General features: G+C 36.1%; 1 protein-coding gene and 1 long non-coding RNA gene across 3 annotated transcripts in view; one reads left to right on the forward strand and one right to left on the reverse strand.

Annotated features, from left to right (window-relative positions):
* LOC136025004 (uncharacterized) overlaps positions 1–20,967 on the reverse strand; it is a 136,812-nt gene that overhangs the window by 4,391 nt on the left and 111,454 nt on the right. The gene's annotated exons all lie outside the window — the stretch shown is intronic.
* Positions 6,109–20,967, forward strand: part of LOC136025001 (sulfide:quinone oxidoreductase, mitochondrial-like) — a 59,162-nt gene continuing 44,303 nt past the window's right edge. The window contains exon 1 of one of the 2 annotated variants that reach the window (XM_065700626.1): positions 6,109–6,272. In XM_065700626.1, coding sequence (XP_065556698.1) covers positions 6,265–6,272 — 8 coding nt within the window. In that variant the 5' untranslated portion in view covers positions 6,109–6,264. The remainder of the gene's footprint in view (positions 6,273–20,967) is intronic. The other variant, XM_065700627.1, reaches the window with a different exon arrangement.

Genomic DNA, 20,967 nt, shown 5'->3' on the forward strand with positions numbered 1-20,967 from the left:
AAAACACTACTTAATATGGTTAACTGATGTCAAAAAATTTGAGTTCTACAGTTTCACTGTGTACAAGTAAGCTGATTTAGATTCCCTTCGGACACACGACGTTGCAACCGACTTTCGCTTTATTGTAAAACACTGTATTGCTCCTTTGGAACTCAATTTTCCCAAAATTTCCCCTTTTAGTCACTGTTGCCAGATTGGCTTGTTTCAAGCCCCGGTGGCTTATTTCTCTGGGCTGGGGCGGGCGTTTTTTTTGCGGGCTTGGGGCGGAAAACTGGACTTATTATTTTTTAATTTGGCTTGTTTTGGGCTTTTCCACTCCAAAAAATAATATTTCTTATTTTGTTTTTAAGATTTTTTTGTTCAAGTTCATTCTTTTACAAAACTTTCGAGGAAAGAAAAGGAACGGATTTAAGGAAAAGTTTACCCTACGATTCACTAAAGAAGAAGAAGAAAATAAGTAATATGAATCACATGGAAATATGTACTGCAGCAGATTACTAGTTACAATTATTTAATAGAAATGTTTCATCTACAAAACATGGATAAAGGTAAGACTCCAAATACTTTTTTCTTGAAATTGTGTTTGAAATAGATTGAGATGGACTTCATAACCCCCAATCATGGAATACTCAAAATGCTACAAACGAATACCTTGCAGTTCTACTTTTGTCCTAGGTCATTTTGAATTTGCTTCTTGTAATCTATGATTTAGTTTGTTTTCATCAGCATTTTATGTCAATTTCAAGGTTATTTGACTTAAGGCTGGATTCTTCTGCCTACTCAGACCCATGCTCAGACCTGACTTAGACAAAATGGAGACCCAGGCAGTGGGCTCTATATGGGTCCATGACTTTTTTATAATGACAATGAAGATCAAAGCTCATCATCTGATTCAAGCATTGAATTCTTGTTGACTTTTGAATCTAGTGATCAATCAAATTGTAGTGGGGTCCACAGGCTCTCCTGGGTGACCACTCATTTGACACGTCATCATTCCAAGACTTATGGCCCAACTTTGAAATCTGGGTGATCTCTCTATACATGCTAGGTCATCAGTCCATAGAAAGGTCACCCAGACTGGGTCATCAACCCAAAGAGAGGTCACCTAGACTGGGTCATCAACCCATAGAGAGGTCACCCAGACTTCAAGGTTGGTCCATCTGTCACTGTAGTGATGACCTGTCAAATTAGCGGTCACCCAGATAAAAACTTTTGGACTCCACTGTCAAATTGGGTGATTGTGAGATTCAAGGGTTGTAAATTATGTAACATCTATATTCAAGGGTCAAAGGAAATACAACTGTTGAATCTAGTGCCAATCTTTAATCCTCATTGCTGTTGTAAGAAAGTTGCATACCCTATTGGATTCAGGTAGCTTCCTAGACAAGGTTTTTGGTAGACAAATTTTTGGTGTTGGGTTCTGACTAGTTAAGATATAATACAAGAATAACTCGCCTCCTTTTTTACAAAACTGGATGGAACTTGCTTTACAAGGTTACAAATTATTTTTGTAAATTGTAAATATTTCTGTATTTGTGAACCTTCAATACACTGAACAAGCACCGTAGAGAATTAAAAAAAAATCGGTGCTTATCCTCTGTAGGCTGATTCTCTATTACACTCTATTCTTCTGAGTTAATACAGGTTTCATGAAATTATGTTTCAATTTCAATCCTCCCTTTTGATGCTTTTATAGTATATGTACAAGGAGATAGAGTGTAAGGAGGCAAAGGCCAGAAGGCCGAAAAGATCCATATAGCCTCAATCTTCATTACATATTCAGGGCCTCACTACATGCAGAACTAGTAGCGTAGACTGTGGTTTGTCAGCTCAAACGATTGAAGTAAAAAAAATATCACAAACAGGATGTTACAATCTCAAAGCTTTTTATTCAAAGTTGATACCTGAGAATATTAGGCTTTCCTCAACCTCAGCCTGTAGGGCGTCTTTACCCTTGCGTTAGATGCTTATCCAAAGCTTGCACAAAAAGTCAGTTTAGTCTTCTTCCAAATTATTTCTCACTTTTAAAAGTGAGTAACTGTTGAAAGCAGTGCAGGAATTATTTGACACTTTGCAGATTAACCTGCCGAATTAAAACCCCATTCTTTTCTTAGGAATTACTCAGCTCGATGTCAAAGCATGAAAAGCAGAACTGATTTTGGCAGCACATGTCGCATGTCATTCATCGATTATGACTATTGACCACCTATCCACCATTATCAAGAGTGCTTTTCCTGGACCAGTTTCCAAGGCAACGAAATTGAAGAGAACAAAATGGTCAGCCCTTATCAAGAATGTTCTTGGACCAGAAAGTCTCCAAGAGATTGTTGCTGATGTTGGTGACAGCAGATATTCCCTTATTCTGGACGAATCGACCGACGTTGCCACCATGAAATTCATGTGTATTTGTGTAAGATACTATAGCCCCAAGATGAAGAAAGTTCTTTGTGCTACTTTGGGCATGGTTGAAGTACCTTCGACCACTTCTGTGATTTTACATCAAGAACTGAAAGACTTCTTAGCTTTATGTGGAATTCCCCTAAAAAATCTTATAGGTATTGGGACAGATGGAGCAAACAACATGTGTGGTGGGAACCATTCGCTGTTCACGTTATTACGAGATGACGGGTTGCCTCAACTCCAACTCTTCAAATGTGTATGTCACTCCCTACATTTGTGTGCTTCCGAGGCTGTTGGAGAGCTTCCAAGCAATTTGGAGTTCATGCTCTCAGAGACTTACAAGTGGTTTAACGTTAGTCCTTTACAAAGAGAGGCATATCAGCAAATGTTCCAGCTCATAAACGATGGGAATACCCCGTTGAAAATGATTGCTCCTTCCAATACCCGTTGGCTGTCTCGATATAGAGCAGTCGTTCGCATACTCGAGCAGTATTCTGAGCTGTCAGCGCACTTTCGATTAGCGAAGGAAAAGGAACGTTGCTACACTGCCCGAATGTTCCATGATATGTACCTCGATGAACGAAATAAGGCATATATTGTTTTCTTGAAGCCATTATTGGCCGAATTTCAGAGAGTTAACCTCCTTTTCCAACACACTAACGCAGATCACTTCCGTTTATTTCAAGAGCTAAAAGAGTTTGTATTAAGTCTTCTGCAGAGAATATTGCACACGTCTGCAGTGTCATTAACAGTGAATATGGACTTCGAAATTTATTACCTTCCTACAGCCCAGGTTGACTACGGATACGAGTTCAATTTGGAGCTTGAAAGATCTAAGCTGACCATTCATCAAAAGGAAGAAGTAAAGCTGCGTTGCCTCAAATTTCTCAAGACAGCTGCTAGAGCAGTTTTAAAGCGCTTGCCCCCAGCGCTTGATTCTCTGCTGAAACTGAAAGTGCTTTCTCCGACCATTTGTTTGTTGCAGTTGCGTCCTCGATTTAGTTATTTGCCTTTGGATGTTATTCCAGTGCTGGATATTAGTGAGTTAGAGAGTCAGTGGCGAAGACTCTTGGTAGTTGACTTGCCATCAGCTTGTGGCGGAGAAATTCCAAGTGACTCTTGTGAATTCTGGGTCAAGGTCCTGCACCATCTTGATCCAGCTGGTGTTCCTCCATGTCGTGACTTAGCGAGGTGGGCATTGACCCTCCTCAGCCTGCCAATAAGCAATGCTGTAGTTGAGAGGTCATTTTCTATGATGAATATTGTGAAGAACAAACTTCGGAATCGAATGTTGTTGCCTATGCTGAACGCAATAGTAGTCTTTTGGCTGTGGTTGTCAGTGTGTGGTATTTGCTGTTCCCAGTTTGAGCCTACTAAAAAAATGTTGCAGTTCAACAGTGAAATCTATAGGTGGTGGTTCCACTGCAACCACAGATATGAATTTTAACAATGATCTTGATGACATACTGGTTTTACTATAGAATTGCAGAACTGGCTCTTTATTCGTTTTCTTTTCATCTGATGCTGTTTTTCTCTTGGTGTTCTTTTCTAACTTCTTCAGTTGTAGATATACACTTTAAAAAAAAATGGATTTCCAACAAGAAAATGCGTTGAACTTTCAATTGCTTAAAAAAAAAAAAAATATATAATTGAATTTTCAGCAAATGTGTAAAATCGAAAAAGTGAATGTGATCTTCAACGATTTGTTTAACTTTCCAACAAAAAACATTTAAAGTCCAGCGAAAAGTTTGATATTTCATGTTCTCTTGACTTTCCAATACCCAATTTTTCAAAGTCCAACCAATTAGTTTGGAATTCCAATGAAAGAATTTTATATTTTACACTCTGCTGACTTTCCAAAAAAAAATTGAAAATCCAACGAAAAAGCTTAATATTCTACGTTTTCCTGTTTATTCTAGCAAATAATGTTGAAAATAAGATACGAAATTATTTTTAATAAGAGTTTTTTTTCAATTTGCACCTCAAGGTACGAATAGGAATTGAATAAGAAACCATCGGTTTAAAAAAAAAAGAAAAACGAATGTTGGAATTCTTCAGATTCTGTGAAATTAATATAAAATGAGCCCCTTCAGTGGAGCCAAAACTAGGAATCTTCGGGTTGAAGCCTGATTGGTAAAAGAAATCGATTGATAAGCTGCATTTAAAAACCAAAATGCTGTATTACAAGATAATCAGCCTTTGATATGCATATTTTCCTAAGGTGATGACGCTGAAATTTTAGCTTGCAGTTAGCTTTTTTAAATCAAAAGTTCCTCGTGTTCGTTCAATATATTGGTATTTCAGCTGTTGTAGCATTTTTTTGTCAAAAGCTGTACATAGTATCTCATTTCTCAAAACTTATTTTTAATTTTTCTTACTTGAGGTACTAAGAAAATGTACCAAAAGTATTGAGAGTTTTCAATCATTGCGTTTATTCTCTTGAAGCTTTTTTCCCTTGTATTACAAAATTTCAAGCTTCAATTATTTTCTTTTTTGCATTTTACCATTCTATCCAAAGAAGTAATTAAGCCTGTGTATTTCTTGTCGTGATAGTTTGGCCAAAATTCTGTTTTGTTCACAAAAATTATTTTGCTTATTGAAGAGATCTCATTGTGTTTTCTGTTACTTGTGAATTTTTTTTTGTTGTATTACGAAGTCAATACATTAAGAAATAGCTGAGAACCGCGTCCATTAAAACTAGGTGACGAGAAAAAAAAGGTTTTCAGTTAAAAGTCTTAACATCCGAAATAATCATAAAAGTTCAAAATATATAGCTGCCACGTAGCTGAAGGTAATTTTTGGATTAAATAATCTTGCTTCAAAATAGGTTTCTAAAGAGATAAACATAAAGAAAACATAATATTTAGTGACAAATTAAAAAAATATCACTTATTAGGACAGTAGGGCATGGGGAAGTGGCTTTATTTGTATGTGGCTTTAGCTTTCGGAAGGGCATGGAAAGGCGGCAACTCTGTTGAAAGGTGTAAATTCGGAGGGAAAACTGAAACTGTAAGGAATAATAACATATTAGGATTTGCCTCGAGGGCTCGGCTGGGAAATGGCCCCTTTGTCTTTTTTATCTAGCCTTCATCTAAAATAGCAGCAGTCACGATTAAATGGTCCAACTTTGATCCTAGGTCTGAACACATAATCTTTGATTCCAAAAGTCTCGAGTTTGAAAATTCTATGGAGGAATTCGTTTCCAGGTAAACAGTTTTACTTTCGCACCATAAGTTTGTCAATGCAAAAGCTTAGCGTCAGAAAAAAAACATGAGTTCAAAATATTTAGCTGTCATACAGCTTAAAAAAGAAACAAAAGATTAACTCGATATTAGGAGAGGCCAGAGCTTAAGGTATTTCTTTTATATTTCAAACTTAAAAGCAGAAAAAAATGTCAAGTATTCCCGCCTGCCGGGTAGGTTTATTCTTCTTCCCTGCAAATGTTGAGGGGAAATCAACAAAATTGAGACTCTTCCAGAAGTTTAAAGAAAAAACGATGGGAATAGCTTTGGACTGAAAATTCAGTATTAATTCTGCATCTAGATATAGCGTTTTCGTGAAACAAGCTGTCGTACGCGCTCACTATAAAGTGGAATCTCAAAAGTGGATTATTTCGGTAAAATTTTCTGGGGCTTGTTCGGGCTTGTTTTGAAATTTTCTGGGGCTTGTTCGGGCTTGTTTTGAAAATCCCTGGGCGTTTTTCTGCGTTGACAATCTGGCAACAGTGCTTTTAGTTCAGTGTCAACACTCAACAGTGAGTTGAGTGTCAATACAAATTCTGGAATTGGAAATTGGTGTCAACTTTAAGGAAAGTAGAAAGTTGTTGGCCAAGGATATTCATCAAAAGAATTTTTGAGGTTCATTATGAAAAGGTGAATTTCTAAATTACTAGGCTAAGCAGTCACTTTCTGGACAAACTTCTATTATATTTTATAGGCTAAAATTCTAGATAGCCCGTGGCTTTTGCAAAAACATACCCAATAGGTAATGCATAGAAACTTCTATCCTATAGAATACAAAAATAATATCACACTGTTGGTATGTTAGAAAAATTATCCAACTAGTTAGGTATTTAAAAACCCTTTTTAAGGAAAAAAAATCCAACTATGGAACTATTGAAATCCAAGAGGAAAACAGGTCAAATTCTATTTCAGCTACTTTTAGCTATCTTCAAAAGGGGCTAGATTAGGAAAATGAAACTTCTGAAATGAATCCAGGGCCAAAACTATACTCTGGGACAGGGCCTTATAAAGAGTAATTTGAATAAATGGGCCCATTGTTTTGAAGGGCCCAGCACTGCCATCAAAATGAGCAAAAGTTTTTCTTGAAATTATAAAATATTCTTAACAATTCCAGTTACTGTTGCTTCTGTAGAGAGATAATTTTCCAGGCTAATACTGATAAAAAAAAAACTATCTGATATCAACAATGAATCAGCAAAGATAGAAAAGTTTAGAGGTTATGTTGATTGAAAGTGAAGATGAAATGAAATTAGATTCTCAAACAGCAAGTGACCAAGACCAATCTGAGAAGCTAAGGCAAGGGGCATTGAAAAAATGTTTGAAGCAATTATGAGCAAAAATGAAGAACAAATAAATATGTAATTAGAATACTTGTGAAAAATGACAATTACAACAAGTCAACCAAAACATTAAACAACAAAGAAATATGCTGTTAAAAGGTAAGTGCAGCAAGAATCACAACAAATCAAAAGTTAAATGAAAATGAAGAATAAACAAAAATGTGGTTAGAAGATATATAACATCACAAACAAAGAAATTTGCAGTTAGAAGATAAGTGGCAATGAGAATTACAAGCAACAGCAGGAATCAGAATGCATCAAAAATGAAACTAAAGAACAAAGGATTGTAGGGTTAGTAGACATGCAAAAGCAAGATTCTGAACATGTCAAAAATGATTGCAAAGAACCAAGAATTGTGCTGTTAGAAGAGAAGCAATAGCAAGAATTAGAATGAGTCAAAAATGAAAGTAAAGAAGAAACAAATGTTATGTTAGAAAATAATACAATTCTAATCTTTGACCCCAACAAACTATGGTGCAAAATCCAGTAAAAACCTACAAAAAAAGGCATAAACTATGCAAGTGTAATCAAAAGTCATTGGGGCCCTTCAAAGTATTCCACAAACAAATATGAAATTTGAACTCATGTTTTGCTTTAGCTTCATTCAACATAAGCAATAATTAAACCATAAATAGTTGTAATGTTTTCAGCTTCAAAGTAGCTGGACAAAATGCATCACAAAATCAATTTAGTTGTACATCCATCACAAACCCCTGAAGGTGATTTTAAACCAAATTCATATGGCCAAATGTACTTTTTAGACCCCAATGAAGCTGCTAAGGACCTATGTACATATCTTTTAGATCATTCAATCTCTCATAACCCAATGAATCTCTTGGAAGAAATTTTGCAAGACACAAATGACTATGATAAAGGTACCTTCCCAGGACATTCTTAAGCCTGTAGATTCATCCCTGAAAGTTTGATTTTTCTAATCCCTTTCCAAGATAGCAAAAAGTAGCTAAACTAGACTTTTACAAAAAAAAAAAACGATTTTATTTTGCTAGCCAGATGGGCCAATTTACAGTTTTTAAGATAATTTAGCTTGGATGAAAGTGACTATACCACTTGATCATTTGCACCCACTAGCTGAATTTTTCTGGGGGGGGACTTACCTGGTCTAATGGATGCTTTCAATGGCATAGATGTATGAGCAGTCCACCACATAAGGAGACATGCTAAGAAAACGATTATTGCTTCATAATATGCAAAATAATCCTAGGTAATATATTTTGCAGTGGGAGAACCTTTATCTTTGCTTCTTTCCTTGTTTTTTCCAGTTTCTTTAAGAAATTCATGTATTTCTTAAAACCTATGTATTAAAAGAGTATATATCCCCACCCCCCAATGTGCAAACATATACCCAGAAGTGTACTCTGAATCAAAATATAAACTTCAATTTCATCACAAATGAACTTTACCCCCATCCCTAAACATATCAAAATCAGGATATATATTTGCACATCATGGGGCTGGGGATACAGTTCATTTGTGATGCAAATAAAGGTTATATTTAGATTCATAATGCAATTCTGGGTATGCATTTGCACATTAGGGTGGTGGGGGCATATACTTACAGGGTTGAGTAATGATTCAGAGTTCAAGGTGAATGCATCTATCTTAAAATTAGATATTTGTTGACATTATCAAAAGAGTAAGGTTTCTCAGTGAGCTTTATGAATAATAAATTCTAATCCCAGTGAAAATAGCTAGATCTTGCAATATTTGGCAAAAGATTGGTTGAACATTGATTGTTATCATTGAAGGAAAAAGAGAGAGTTTTTAGCTTTGTAGAAGGGAGCAGGAACAGTTTAGAAGCACTGTAGTACCAGCCACACTTTTGTACTTAAACATTCAGGTGTACCAGGTCCCAAACTTCCCATTTTGGAGATGGCAAGCAAAAAACTTGGTTGGAATGCTGTTTTAAAATTTGTAACTTGCATTTGTAAACTTGTCCACTCTGATGACATTGCGACAAAAGCCCTTGCCTTTTTTGATATGGATCCTATTATGGCAGCTAAGGAGCTAGTGTGGACTCTTGCTAACTTAGCAACTCTTGTGACATCCAGAAAAAAAAACCCTGCTGACAACATGATAGACATCATAAAAGCTATTGAACAATCTGAGGAAAAGAAAATTAGTCTCCCACAGTATGTTATTTTTGAACCTGATGAGGTTCCAGGAATTGCTGGTGAGATACAGTGCTACTTTAAATAAAAAATTGAACCAGCTGGTTGTTAAGTTTTGCAACTTTGTCAAGTCAGATTGATCCCTTTCCGCTAGTGTTTGTGGGTTTAGTGGAAATGTCTCCACACCTATATCTTTGAGTCCCTCCTATGCAGTTGTTTGGAAAAACCCTCCCAAAGACGTGACAGATGTGGCAGCTCAGAAAAGAATACTTGAAAATGGTTTGTGGTAGTGATGCTGCTAGCATTGTTGAATCTCTCTGGACAGTAATTATATACAGAAAGAACATCACTAATTCCGTAGCTCAAGCCATTTTGACCTTTTATTCCTCCCTCACTGCAAAAGTAAAATCCTCAGCTTATTACAGAATATTGTGCTGACTTCCAGCTGGCTTTTGCTCTGAAGAGCAAAAGCCAGCTTTAATTAATTAATTAATTTATTTATTTGTTACCCGCTTGTTTTGACAAATTAAGCAGAGTAAAAACATTAAGGAAAGAAAAACAAAATAACACAAACAATACAATTAATACAGTCTAATCAAAGGGTGGTATGGGCCCAAGCGTTGACAGGCCTCAGCACCTAATCTAGCATAGAGTTTTTTATAAACAAAAGTAATATCAGTGGCACAAAACTTTCTGATAATCTTCTGACTTCTATAAGAACGCGGCAGATACAATAGATATTTACAATAACGAAAATACAGAACTCTTATACCCTGCAAATCTTGATTATTAAACAACGGGCGCAAACCGGAAAGAAACAATATAGAATGATCGCAATATGTAGAATAAAGTCTGGATAAAGCCTTTCGTGAAAATCTGCCTTGGTTCGGGACAATTTTCGCGTACCCTTATTTAAGTTTACTTTTAATATCATTTAGCCCACAAGATCGAAAAGCTGATAAAGATGAACAAATACTAATACCAAGCCACCGAATCAAAGAAACGAGCTTAACTGAAAAAGAACCACAACTTAGATCACTACTTTGATGTTTAGCATTAAAAACTAAATATTCACATTTTTCAGTATTAAGTTTGAGGCCGATTTCCTCAAAAGACTTAGAAACAAGCTGGGTCAACTTAATTAGGCTAGATTTAGTGCGGCTAATTAAAAATAAATCATCTGCATATGCAATATACAAAAGATTAGTTAGGCCTAAAAAACATGATGGATTAATACGTGACAAAACAGAATAAAGACAAGCATTAAAAAGATAAAAGGATAAGACTCCTCCTTGCCTAAGACCAGAACAGATGGGGATATTACCAACGTAGGTGTCACCTGACTTGAGTCAAACATATAAATTAGCATAACAAAAACGAAGAGTTGATATAGTAGACACATTTGCATCAAGTTGGAGTAAAGAATACCAAAGTTGGCTATGGCATATTGAATCAAAAGCTTTTGAAACATTGAGTGCACAAAAATGAACCTCAAAACCATTTTTATGTGCTTCAAGTAATAGCGAAACTATAGCACGATGAGCATGTTGGCATCCTATATATGGCTTGAAGCCAAACTGATTAGACATATAATCTACATTAGACAGGAGATCAGGGAGCAAAAGATATTCAAATACTTTACTTAAAGTATAAGCAACCGTAATAGGCCTATACAAAGCGCAACTAGTTGGGTCCTTACCACGTTTCAAAATTGACGTTATATTACCAACTAAAAATGAATCAGGGACTAAAGAAGAGCATAAACACATCTGAAAAGTAACTGCAAGTGATAAGCTAATTTCTCCGAATCGGTGTTGAGGTGAAAAGCACTGATACCGTCTATATCATAAGATTTCGATTTAAGCCTCTCTACACTTCTTTTGACACGGGCAACACTAACGGGAGGTACATGACCTTGAATGATTTTCTTAGGCAACAGATTAGAACAGAGCTTGGCAAAACGAAAATGAACCGCATATATCACTGTATCGAAAATGTTACTATAATGATTGATCCATGATACATTAGGGATTCGGTCGGCCGTAGGCGATCTATCAAACTTCATGACATTAATCACTTTTCTCCACTTGCTAGGACACTTAGGGAATTCGGCACCATTATGCCTAATTTTTCGAAGGTAGTGTTTAAAATCAAGCTTTGTTCTTTGTTTAATGTCGAAAATATTATCTCTTAAAGGGCGGCCGCAAGCTATCCAAATTTTTAGCCACAATTTAGCCCAATTTTTTATTGTTTTGAGCTCTGGGTCATTCTTCCAAATTGAACTTCTTGTTTGTTCCCGAAAGCGACATAGGGGAACAGCTACCTCTTCAGACCTCTTTAAGCACGATACAATGTGGCTATAATAAATATTAAGCTGAATTCTGGCTTGTGGGGACCCAACGCTTGTACACAACAGATTAAAAGGGACTTTAATCGTTGATAGAAGGCTAACAAGCGTAGAAAAATAAAGAGGCCAGTCAGCTTTGTTCCATTCTCTTTTAGAAATCCATTTTTTAGAATTAGGACGAAGGTTCTTCTCAGCAGCAGCATTAAGGGTAACAGTGAGGGATAGGGGGAGATGGCCGTAATCACGCTCATCCTGATCAACATGGACTTCGCCACAGATGAGACCAGAAGAAACGATACAATGGTCAATGTCCGAAAGTGAGCCACTATTATGGATATAGGAATGGGAGGCATCTTTCTTCAAAATTTTGTAACTATTCGGTAGGGATTCTAAAAGAAGCTCAGTCCGCACTGATGAAGAGTTAATATTACAGTTCATATCACCAATTAATAACCAATCCAGTCCATAACTCTCAATGCCATTCAAAAGACTTTTTATTAATGCGCAAGATTTTGTAAATTCAGTTAAATTTCAGAGGGATTTCTGGTCGCAGGGGAGATAAACATTAATGAGGAGAAGGTTGGCAAGACGAATAGCAATATAACAATCACTCTCGTGATAACATAAAGGGGCTGGTGAAAACAGCGTCTTTTTTATTAAACATGCTAGGCCACCTGATGGTCTGCCAGAAGTTTTGCGTGCACTTTTAGAAAAAACTGAGTGTTCTTTACTTCTCTGTAGGGAGTTTAAGCTCACTAAAGTTAGGAGATGCTCCCGGAGGAATAAAACATCAAAATTTTCTAATTTCTGATCTAAAGAAACGTCTTTATCCTTATTACCGTTAATATTGAACGAACATATAGTGAAGTTAGTCTTAGCACTCATTTTCTAGTATAGGACGATCGTTTCGACAGAAGTTCACGAAGAATTCGGCATTTTTTTTAGAATGACACATGATTGCCTTGACAGTTCGCACATTTTGGTGTAGCCTGGCATGGAGAATCAGGCGAGGATTCGTGTTGCCCTGCGCAACGGGAGCTGCATTTTTCTTTATCACAATTTGATTTTAAGTGATTTGGTGATTGGCAATTATAACAGCATTTGGGTGGGCGTTGGTATTCGTAAACTCGATATATCTCATACCCAATCTTTATACCAAGTCGAAGTGCATTAGCGGGCGCAACTGCGTTTTCAAAAAACACTCTAACAGCCAAAGCATAACACTCAACGCGAGTTGAGTGTTATGCTACTCAACGCGTACTCCAAAGCGTAACACTCAACGCTTTGTCTGAGCGTGGTGGAAAACTACGTTTTGGCGGTCAAGGTCAGCGGAACCCACTTTTATAAGCTTGAAAACAAACAGCATTTACTCAATACAATGCATTTCTCCATTGTAATTGGTTATGAGCATCTACCAATCAAAGAATACAAATTCCTCGCAACCCGATGCTATAACTGCCAGCAGTTTGACCATATATCCACCTCTTGTAAGAACTCCTGCGTTTGCTCAGTCTGTGGTGCAGGGGGACATTCCAGCTCTAAAAACGATTCCTGTAAAAAACCAACAAAATATGTTCTTTGCAACTCCTCTAGTCACCCATGCTACAGCTATAAGTGCCCAGTGGCTCAATTCCTATTACAGCAGATCCTAAGACCATGACGCATCCTATATCAGTTCTAACATGGAATATAAATGACAAAGTTGATGATAAAATTCCTATTTTGATCCAATTACTCAAAAAATATGATGTGATGTGTCTTCAAGAACATTTTCTTTCAACAGATAAAAAAGAGCTTCTAAAAATTTCGCCTGATTTTTTTGTATTTTTATCCTCAGCAATATATACTGCCGCACATGGACGCCCCTTAGGTGGCCTTGCCATTATGACTACTTTAACATGCAATCAGATTGAAATTCTTGCAATATCATGCCTGGATATTTTGATAATAAACATCTATCTCGCGACAAATTACCGCAATGAAAACTCTGATTCAAAGTTTCTAAGTGCTTGCAAAAAAGTGTGCCAACTCGTCAAGAAAGTGGAGAAGTCATCTGACTAAAGCGTTATAATCATTGGTGACTATATTTGGGACTTGACAAACAAAACCCTCCCAAGGAGTAAGTTGTTCTGGAGCTTTATTCCAACAATTTACTCTCTAGTTGAAAAGATGAAAATTTTACTTATATAGACACTTGCTCCTCAATGTCAAACCTCGACCATATTGTCTCTTTTTCTCCCTTGAACCAAACTGCAGTCTTGCGTGAAGACTTTTGATCTGATCACCGTCCAATCTATGTATATATTGAGTGCATCAATGCTGTCAAAACTTCTACTTCAAAAAATGGTTCAATATCCAAGGTTGGAGACGCATTAATTGCCAGTTATTTATGTTAGTGTGACTTGCTACTCAATAAAATCAAGGGTTCTTATTACCAGTTATCTTGCGGAAATAAATCACCCACTTCGATTTGCAGAACTTATTGCGGTTTCAACTAGACATGTTTGCAAAAAAAAAAAAAAAAAAAAAAAAAAAAAAAAAAAAAAAAAAAAAAACAGAACTGGCTGATTGGTCAAAAAACCTAAAATCTTGTGTCAGCATGTGAATCAGCTAAGCTATGGCTCCGAATTTTTAATGAATATGATAGACCACATTCTGGTATAGTAAACAATTTGTGTTTAAGAACAAAAAGAAAACTTGCAAGTGCTCTTAGAGGCTTGCAAGAGCCACGAAATCATACTGATACAAAAAATTTTAGACACTATAGGGAGTGATCCTTGTCTTTTGTAGAAAAGTCTTAAACGTTCTGAGCGGACCACTGCTTGTAATATTTCTGAAATTAAGTGGATTGATTATTATAGAAGTGAGTTTTCGTCACCTGATCTGTCAATTGAAAGTAAATTTGAAAAAAGAGCTTGACAATATCTTGGCTAAATTCCAGTGGTCTACCTTTGCAATTACTCCTTCTGATGTAAAGCGCGCTTTAAGAAAGATCAGAAAAAAAAACATCCGTTTGTGTTGACCTGGTCTCCACTATACATTTTGAAAATGCTAGTGATTTACTTGAGCAGCACCTCTAGCTGTTGTTTCAAATCTCAATTTCATCAGGTATGCCGCCACAACAGTTTTGCATTGGCCAGATCACCTCTATTTCCAAAAAGGGATAGGCAGATCTTGAAGATTGTCAATCATACCGCTCTATAACCGTTTTGTGTACCTCGTTCAAAATTTTTGAGTATTGTTCTCAGTGAAATTTCTTTTAATTGTTATGCTCCTCCGCATCATTTTGTTTCCAGAAAAAATTAAGTCGGGAGCACGTTCTTTATACCCTTTTTAATGTTCTAGTTGATGTGGAAGGATCTGGTGATTTCCTTGTTCTTTGTGCACTTGACATAGCTAGAACATTCAATTCGTGTAAATTTGCCCGGATTTGGTCAGAAGCTATAAAAAGAGGGACGGAAATTTCTGTTATTAAATTTCTCTCTTATATGTATAGTCATCTTAAAGCTAAAATAAAAGGAGGTTTGGATCTTTTCAATATATTTAAGGGTTTCACACAGGGTGGTTTAAATTCCCCTGCTCTTTTTAATAACTCAGTTTCTGCTGCTCAATGCTCTGTCGAGTGCACGTGTGTTTATGGTGTGATCAATTTTTCTTTATTTACCTACGCTGATGATATTTTGAATCCAAGTCGCGTCTTGTTTTGGAAGTAAGAGAACGTTTTCAAAACCCCAGCATCAATATCAGCAAATCAGTCCGAGTTTTAATGTCAATGAAACTGTAGCAATCGCTTTCAATCTTAAGGGTAACTCTGACATACGACTTGAACTTTCTGAAACGTCTATTACGCTTTCTGATAGCCTTATTTATCTTGGTATGTCCATTCAAAACCTCGCTAAAAAGATTCGAATCGTATATGCTTCACTTGCATCTAATATCACAAATTTTAGGCGGTTTCATCTTTCCACACTTTATAACAGTGTGAATGTGCCCCATCTTTTTGCAATGTCCCTCATTTGGAGTTTTTTTCTGCTTCAAGTAAAAAAAGTATTAACCGATTCTATTTTAAATTCGCCAAGTATCTGCTGCATCTGCCTCCTTGGACTGGTAATTCTTCTCTGGTACAAAACTTTAAATTAGTCCTGCCTGCAAATATTATTGATCAAAGAATGGAAGATATCAGATGCTCCGCTAGAAAACTCAACGAAAATGTGGTCTTCCCTCTTCATATAGTATGTAGTTATGTTTGTGTTTGTTGACTGTAATCTCACTTTTCGTTGTTGTTTATTCTTTTTATTGTTGTTTATTCTCTTTTTATTTTTTTGTCTTACTCCGTCACTAGAGCTATAAACCATCCTTTGTTTTGATGATGGGTCAGAAAAAAATTGATTGATTGATTGTTATTCTGTTAATATATAGGTTCTGAGAAATTCATTAATTTCTTAGAAAAACTGGAAAAAAGTGAAAACTATAAAAATTTTTGGGAAATTAAAAAAGTCACTGGCCCTTTCAGTTTCCAATCAAATGAACTCTTTTCAAAGTTTCTACGACAGCAAGTGGCCATCTAAAATTTTTTATCAACATTTCGGGAAAATACATGGTGTTTGTGGGGGGGGGGTATCCACCCTCTGATCACTCTGGATCTTGAAAAGTGCACTAGAACATCTGATTAGCAATCCAATGAGCCCCCTTTGAAGTTTATACGACCACCCTTTCTATATTAACCTTATATGCGCCCAGGGTATAACTTATAACCCTTGCCCCGAGGGCTGTAGGGGGGGGGGGTTTCATCATTAAATATATAATTTCAGGACCTTTCCACTACGTTAAACAAAATAGCTATCTCAAATTTTGATTGGATGTGTATGGGAGAATGATGGGCATGGGAGGGGGTTAGTTGCTCTCCGATCAGTTTCAACTATTACAAAGGGCACTTGCCCCTTCACTTTCCAATCAAAAGAGCCCCTTTAAAAGTTTCTATGACAACTTCTTTGATACGATTTCCCCTGGTACCTCCCCCCCCAAAAAAAAATATTACCAAAAATATTACTTAGGCAGTGCTATTGCACTGCCTATGATACTATCTTGGTAAGTGAAGCTGTCCACTTCATTGATGTTGTTGTTACCAAATGTCCCCTTTTTATCTTCACTTATTCCTCACCTAAGCAACTTAGTCTTCTTAACATTAGTTTTCAATCGTATTCTAGCACCCTGAACTTGCGAAACTTCTAAAATTGTACTGATTTAAGTCTGATTTAATATTCAACCAGCTACCAAGCTCATTTCCCACCTTAATCACAGCAGCATTATTCTCATACGTAGCACTAATCACTTTTAATGTCATTGTCTGATAGGGTATCAAACAGTTCGTGGTAACGAACTGTAGTAAGGAGCGACCCGGCTCAATAGTAACCAAAACTCTAAAAAATTGAATTTTGATATCAATAGCTACATCAAAAGAATCGCATTTTAATGCTGATTTTAAATATATAAGTTTCATCAAGTTTAGTCTTACCCATCAAAAGTTACGAGCCTGAGAAAATTTGCCTTATTTAGGAAAATAGGGGGAAACACCCCCTAACAGTCGTAGGATCTTAACGAAAATGACACCATCAGATTCAGCGTATCAGAGAACCATACTGTAGAAGTTTCAAGCTCCTATCTACAAAAATGTGGAATTTTGTATTTTTTGCCAGAAGACAAATCACGGGTGCGTATTTATTTGTTTGTTTGTTTGTTTGTTTTTTTTTTGTTTTTTTCTTTTCCTCAGGGGTCATCGTATCGACCAAGTGGTCCTATAATGTCGCAAGAGGGCTCATTCTAACGGAAATGAAAAGTTCTAGTGCCCTTTTTAAGTGACCAAAAAAATTGGAGGGCATCTAGGCCCCCTCCCACGCTCATTTTTTTCCCAAAGTCAACGGATCAAAATTTTGAGATAGCCATTTTGTTCAGCATAGTCGAAAACCATAATAACTATGTCTTTGGGGATGACTTACTCCCCCACAATCCCTGGGGGAGGGGTTGCAAGTTAAAAACTTTGACCATTGTTTACATATAGTAATGGTTATTGGGAAGTGTACAGACGTTTTCAGGGGGATTTTATTTTGTTTGGGGGTGGGGCTGAGGAGGGGGGCTATGTTGGAGGATCTTTCCTTGGAGGAATCTGTCATGGGGGAAGAAAAATTCAATGACAAGGGCGCAGGATTCTCTAGCATTACTATAAGAAAACAATGAAAAATAAACATGAAAACGTTTTTTCAAATGAAAGGAAGAAGTAGCATTGAAACTTAAAACGAACAGAGATTATTACGAATTATGAGGGGTTCTAAAAATACTTTAGCATAAAGAGCGAGGTATTTAGGAGGAGATAAATACCTTGCTCTTTATGCTAAAGTATTTTTAGTAATTTCAACTATTTATTCTACGGCCTTTCTGATTCAGGGGTCATTTTTAAGAATTGGGACAAAACTTACGATTTAGTGTAAAGAGCGAGGTATTAACGAGGGTACAAACCCCCTCGTATACATAATAAAAATATAAGGTTATGAAAGTTTGTTACGTAAGTTAATTCTTAAGTTACGTATATTTTTTACTAATAAAAACGTTCGTTAAAAATTAAAAGTTCTAGTTGCCTTTTTAAGTAACCGAAAAATTGGAGGGCAACTAGGCCTCCTTCTCCACCCCTTATTTCTCAAAATCGTCTGATCAAAACTAAGAGAAAGCCATTTAGCCAAAAAAAGAATTAATATACAAATTTCATTTTAATAATTTATGTGCGGAGAGCCAAAACCAAACATGCATTAATTCAAAAACGTTCAGAAATTAAATAAAAAAAAACTAATTTTTTTAGCTGAAAGTAAGGAGCGACATTAAAACTCAAAACGAACAGAAATTACTCCGTATATGAAATGAGTTGTCCCCTCCGCAATCCCTCGCTCTTTACGTTAAAGTTTGACTCTGCCACAATTCTACTTTTTAAAACAATTTAAAGCTTTAGCGTAAAGAGCGAGTGATTGCGGAGGGGACAACTCATTTCATATACGGAGTAATTTCTGTTCGTTTTGAGTTTTAATGTCGCTCCTTACTTTCAGCTAAAAAAATTAGTTTTTTTTATTTAATAACTTTCAAGGATAAGATCTTTGCTAAAGCTCTTCTATCAGCTAAGTCAAATGGTTGATTATTATTCATAAAATCCTTCTCATTTATTAACTTAAGAGTGAAAATTTGGTCAACGCATCCTCTGCCCTTGCTAAAACTTCCTAATTCTTAAAACTTTGTCTACGCTTCTCTAAATCTAAAACTGTTCATCATACTGATTAATTTGCTACCTACAGAAACCAGGCTAATGCATCTATAATTACCACACTCACTGTAATCACCTTTTTTATACATGGGTTTAATATGGGTTTTCCTAAAATCACTTGGTACTTCCCCTTTTTCAAAAATCTTATTCATAATCTTTAGTAACTTATTTCTAACCTTATAACCACTATATTTAAGAAACCCATTTGCCACGCTATCAGTATCTGGGGCCTTACTTTTTCTAATCCTTTTAGTACTGACTCTAATTCTTTCCCAAAAAATAAATCTCCCCTCACATCCAAGGTGTCACAAGCTCTTTCATTTTCCTCTAAATATTTTTCTGTAACTCTATCCTGATTTAGTACATTCTCAAAATGTCCTTCCCATCTCTTCAACTCTTTCCTTTTCGCTAATTGTGGCCCTTTTCCCATCTTTCAATGAGACAAATCCAAATTGACTACTCCCTCTCAATTTCTTAAGATGCGACTACAATGTTCTACTAATATGGCATCTTAGTGCATCTTCCAGATCACCCGCAATTTTATCCATGGCCTACAGTTCACACCTACTTAGTTCATATTCAAATGCTTACTCCTCTTTTTTATATTCCTCTTATTTTTCAATGATCTATCACTCAGATAAATCTTGTGCAAGCTCCTACTCCTCTCTATTAAACATAGAGCATTTTCACTAATATTCCTAGCTGCATGCTTGACTTTCTTTCCTATGACACTATCAGCAACTTCACAATTTATTTTTCTAAACTTAATCCATCCACGTTTTACATTGTCAAATTTTAAACTTTCCAGTTTAGTATTCAACTCTTCCTGGAAACCTCTCAAATCCTCATTCTGGAGTCTAATAACATCATAGCTTCCTTGAAGGTAGTTACGAACCAAAATTTCAACTGTGAATTAAACCTAGGCTAGGAAGGCTGTCACTAATTCTAGGAAGAATTAGCGACAGTACTAAAAGAACTAAAAATAATAAAGCTCCGAGTGCTGATAGTATGGTAAATGAGGTTCTTAAATATGGTGGCTCTGAGGTTAGAAATAAGTTACTGAAGATTATGAATATGATTTTTGAAAAGGGGGGAAGTACCTAGTGATTTAAAAAAAAAACCTAATTAAACCACTGTATAAGAAAGGTGGTAAGAGTGAGTGTGGTAATTATTGAGGCATTAGTCTTTGATACCTTTTAGAATGAGAGTTGCTGTAGACAAAGCTATAAAAGAAGAACAGAAAAGACCAAATTTTTACTCTTTGGTTAATAATTGAGAAGTGCCTGAGTTATCAGACATCTTTGGTCCTCAGTTTTATTATGAGCAAGTGTTTGATTCAGTTGATAGAAGAGTTTTAGCAAAGATCTTATCCTTGTATGGTATACTAGACACATATATTAAAGTGATTAGTGCTATGTACAAGAATAACACTGCTGCAGTTAAGGTAGGAAACGAGGGACAACTCCGCTAGGAGTAGTAAGGTAGGAGGTGGACAACTCCGCTTACCTTGATAATACTATTAGTAAGAGCAGTGAAGATTTTAAGATAGAATAGCCAACGCTCAGGGTGCTTTTAACAGTTAAGGAAAAGTTTAGATGAACTGAATTTCAAATTTAATTTCTCCTAGAACCGTTTATTGAACTATGGAAGAGCATAAAAAAGGCATCAAGTGATTAATATGGGGAGCTTAAATACCTAGCAATAATTGATTTGGGGAGCTTGATGCGCCTCTTAATCTGGGTAGAATTCTTAGTAATTATGGAGCTTATAGTCCGACGTCAATTTAATTCCCTCAACATCTTCCCTAGACTCTGCTGTAGAAGAAGTGTTCACACAACGCCATAGCCACAAAGTCTAACGAAGTTAAGTTTTATTAGCTAAGGTTCCCTGCGTCTACAGACCATTGGAGTGATTGGCCTTCTTCTTGAACTTGGCTGTGAATTTTGATAATATTATATACATTGGCAGAACTGGATTTTATATGGTGATTTCATTGATTAGATTGATAAAAATTACAAACCTAATCAAATTAGCCATCAAATGCTATGAGCCTGAGAAAATCTGCCTAATTTTAGAAAAATGGGAAAAGCCCTCGCTATTGTGAGTGATCTCAATGAAAATTACATTATCAAATTCAGCACACTAGAGAACCAAATGATAGAAATTTCAATCCTTGTTCACAAATTTAAAAATAAGTTTTTTTGAA

Source organism: Artemia franciscana, chromosome 3 (genome assembly GCF_032884065.1).
Source record: "Artemia franciscana chromosome 3, ASM3288406v1, whole genome shotgun sequence".
NCBI lineage: Eukaryota > Metazoa > Arthropoda > Branchiopoda > Anostraca > Artemiidae > Artemia > Artemia franciscana.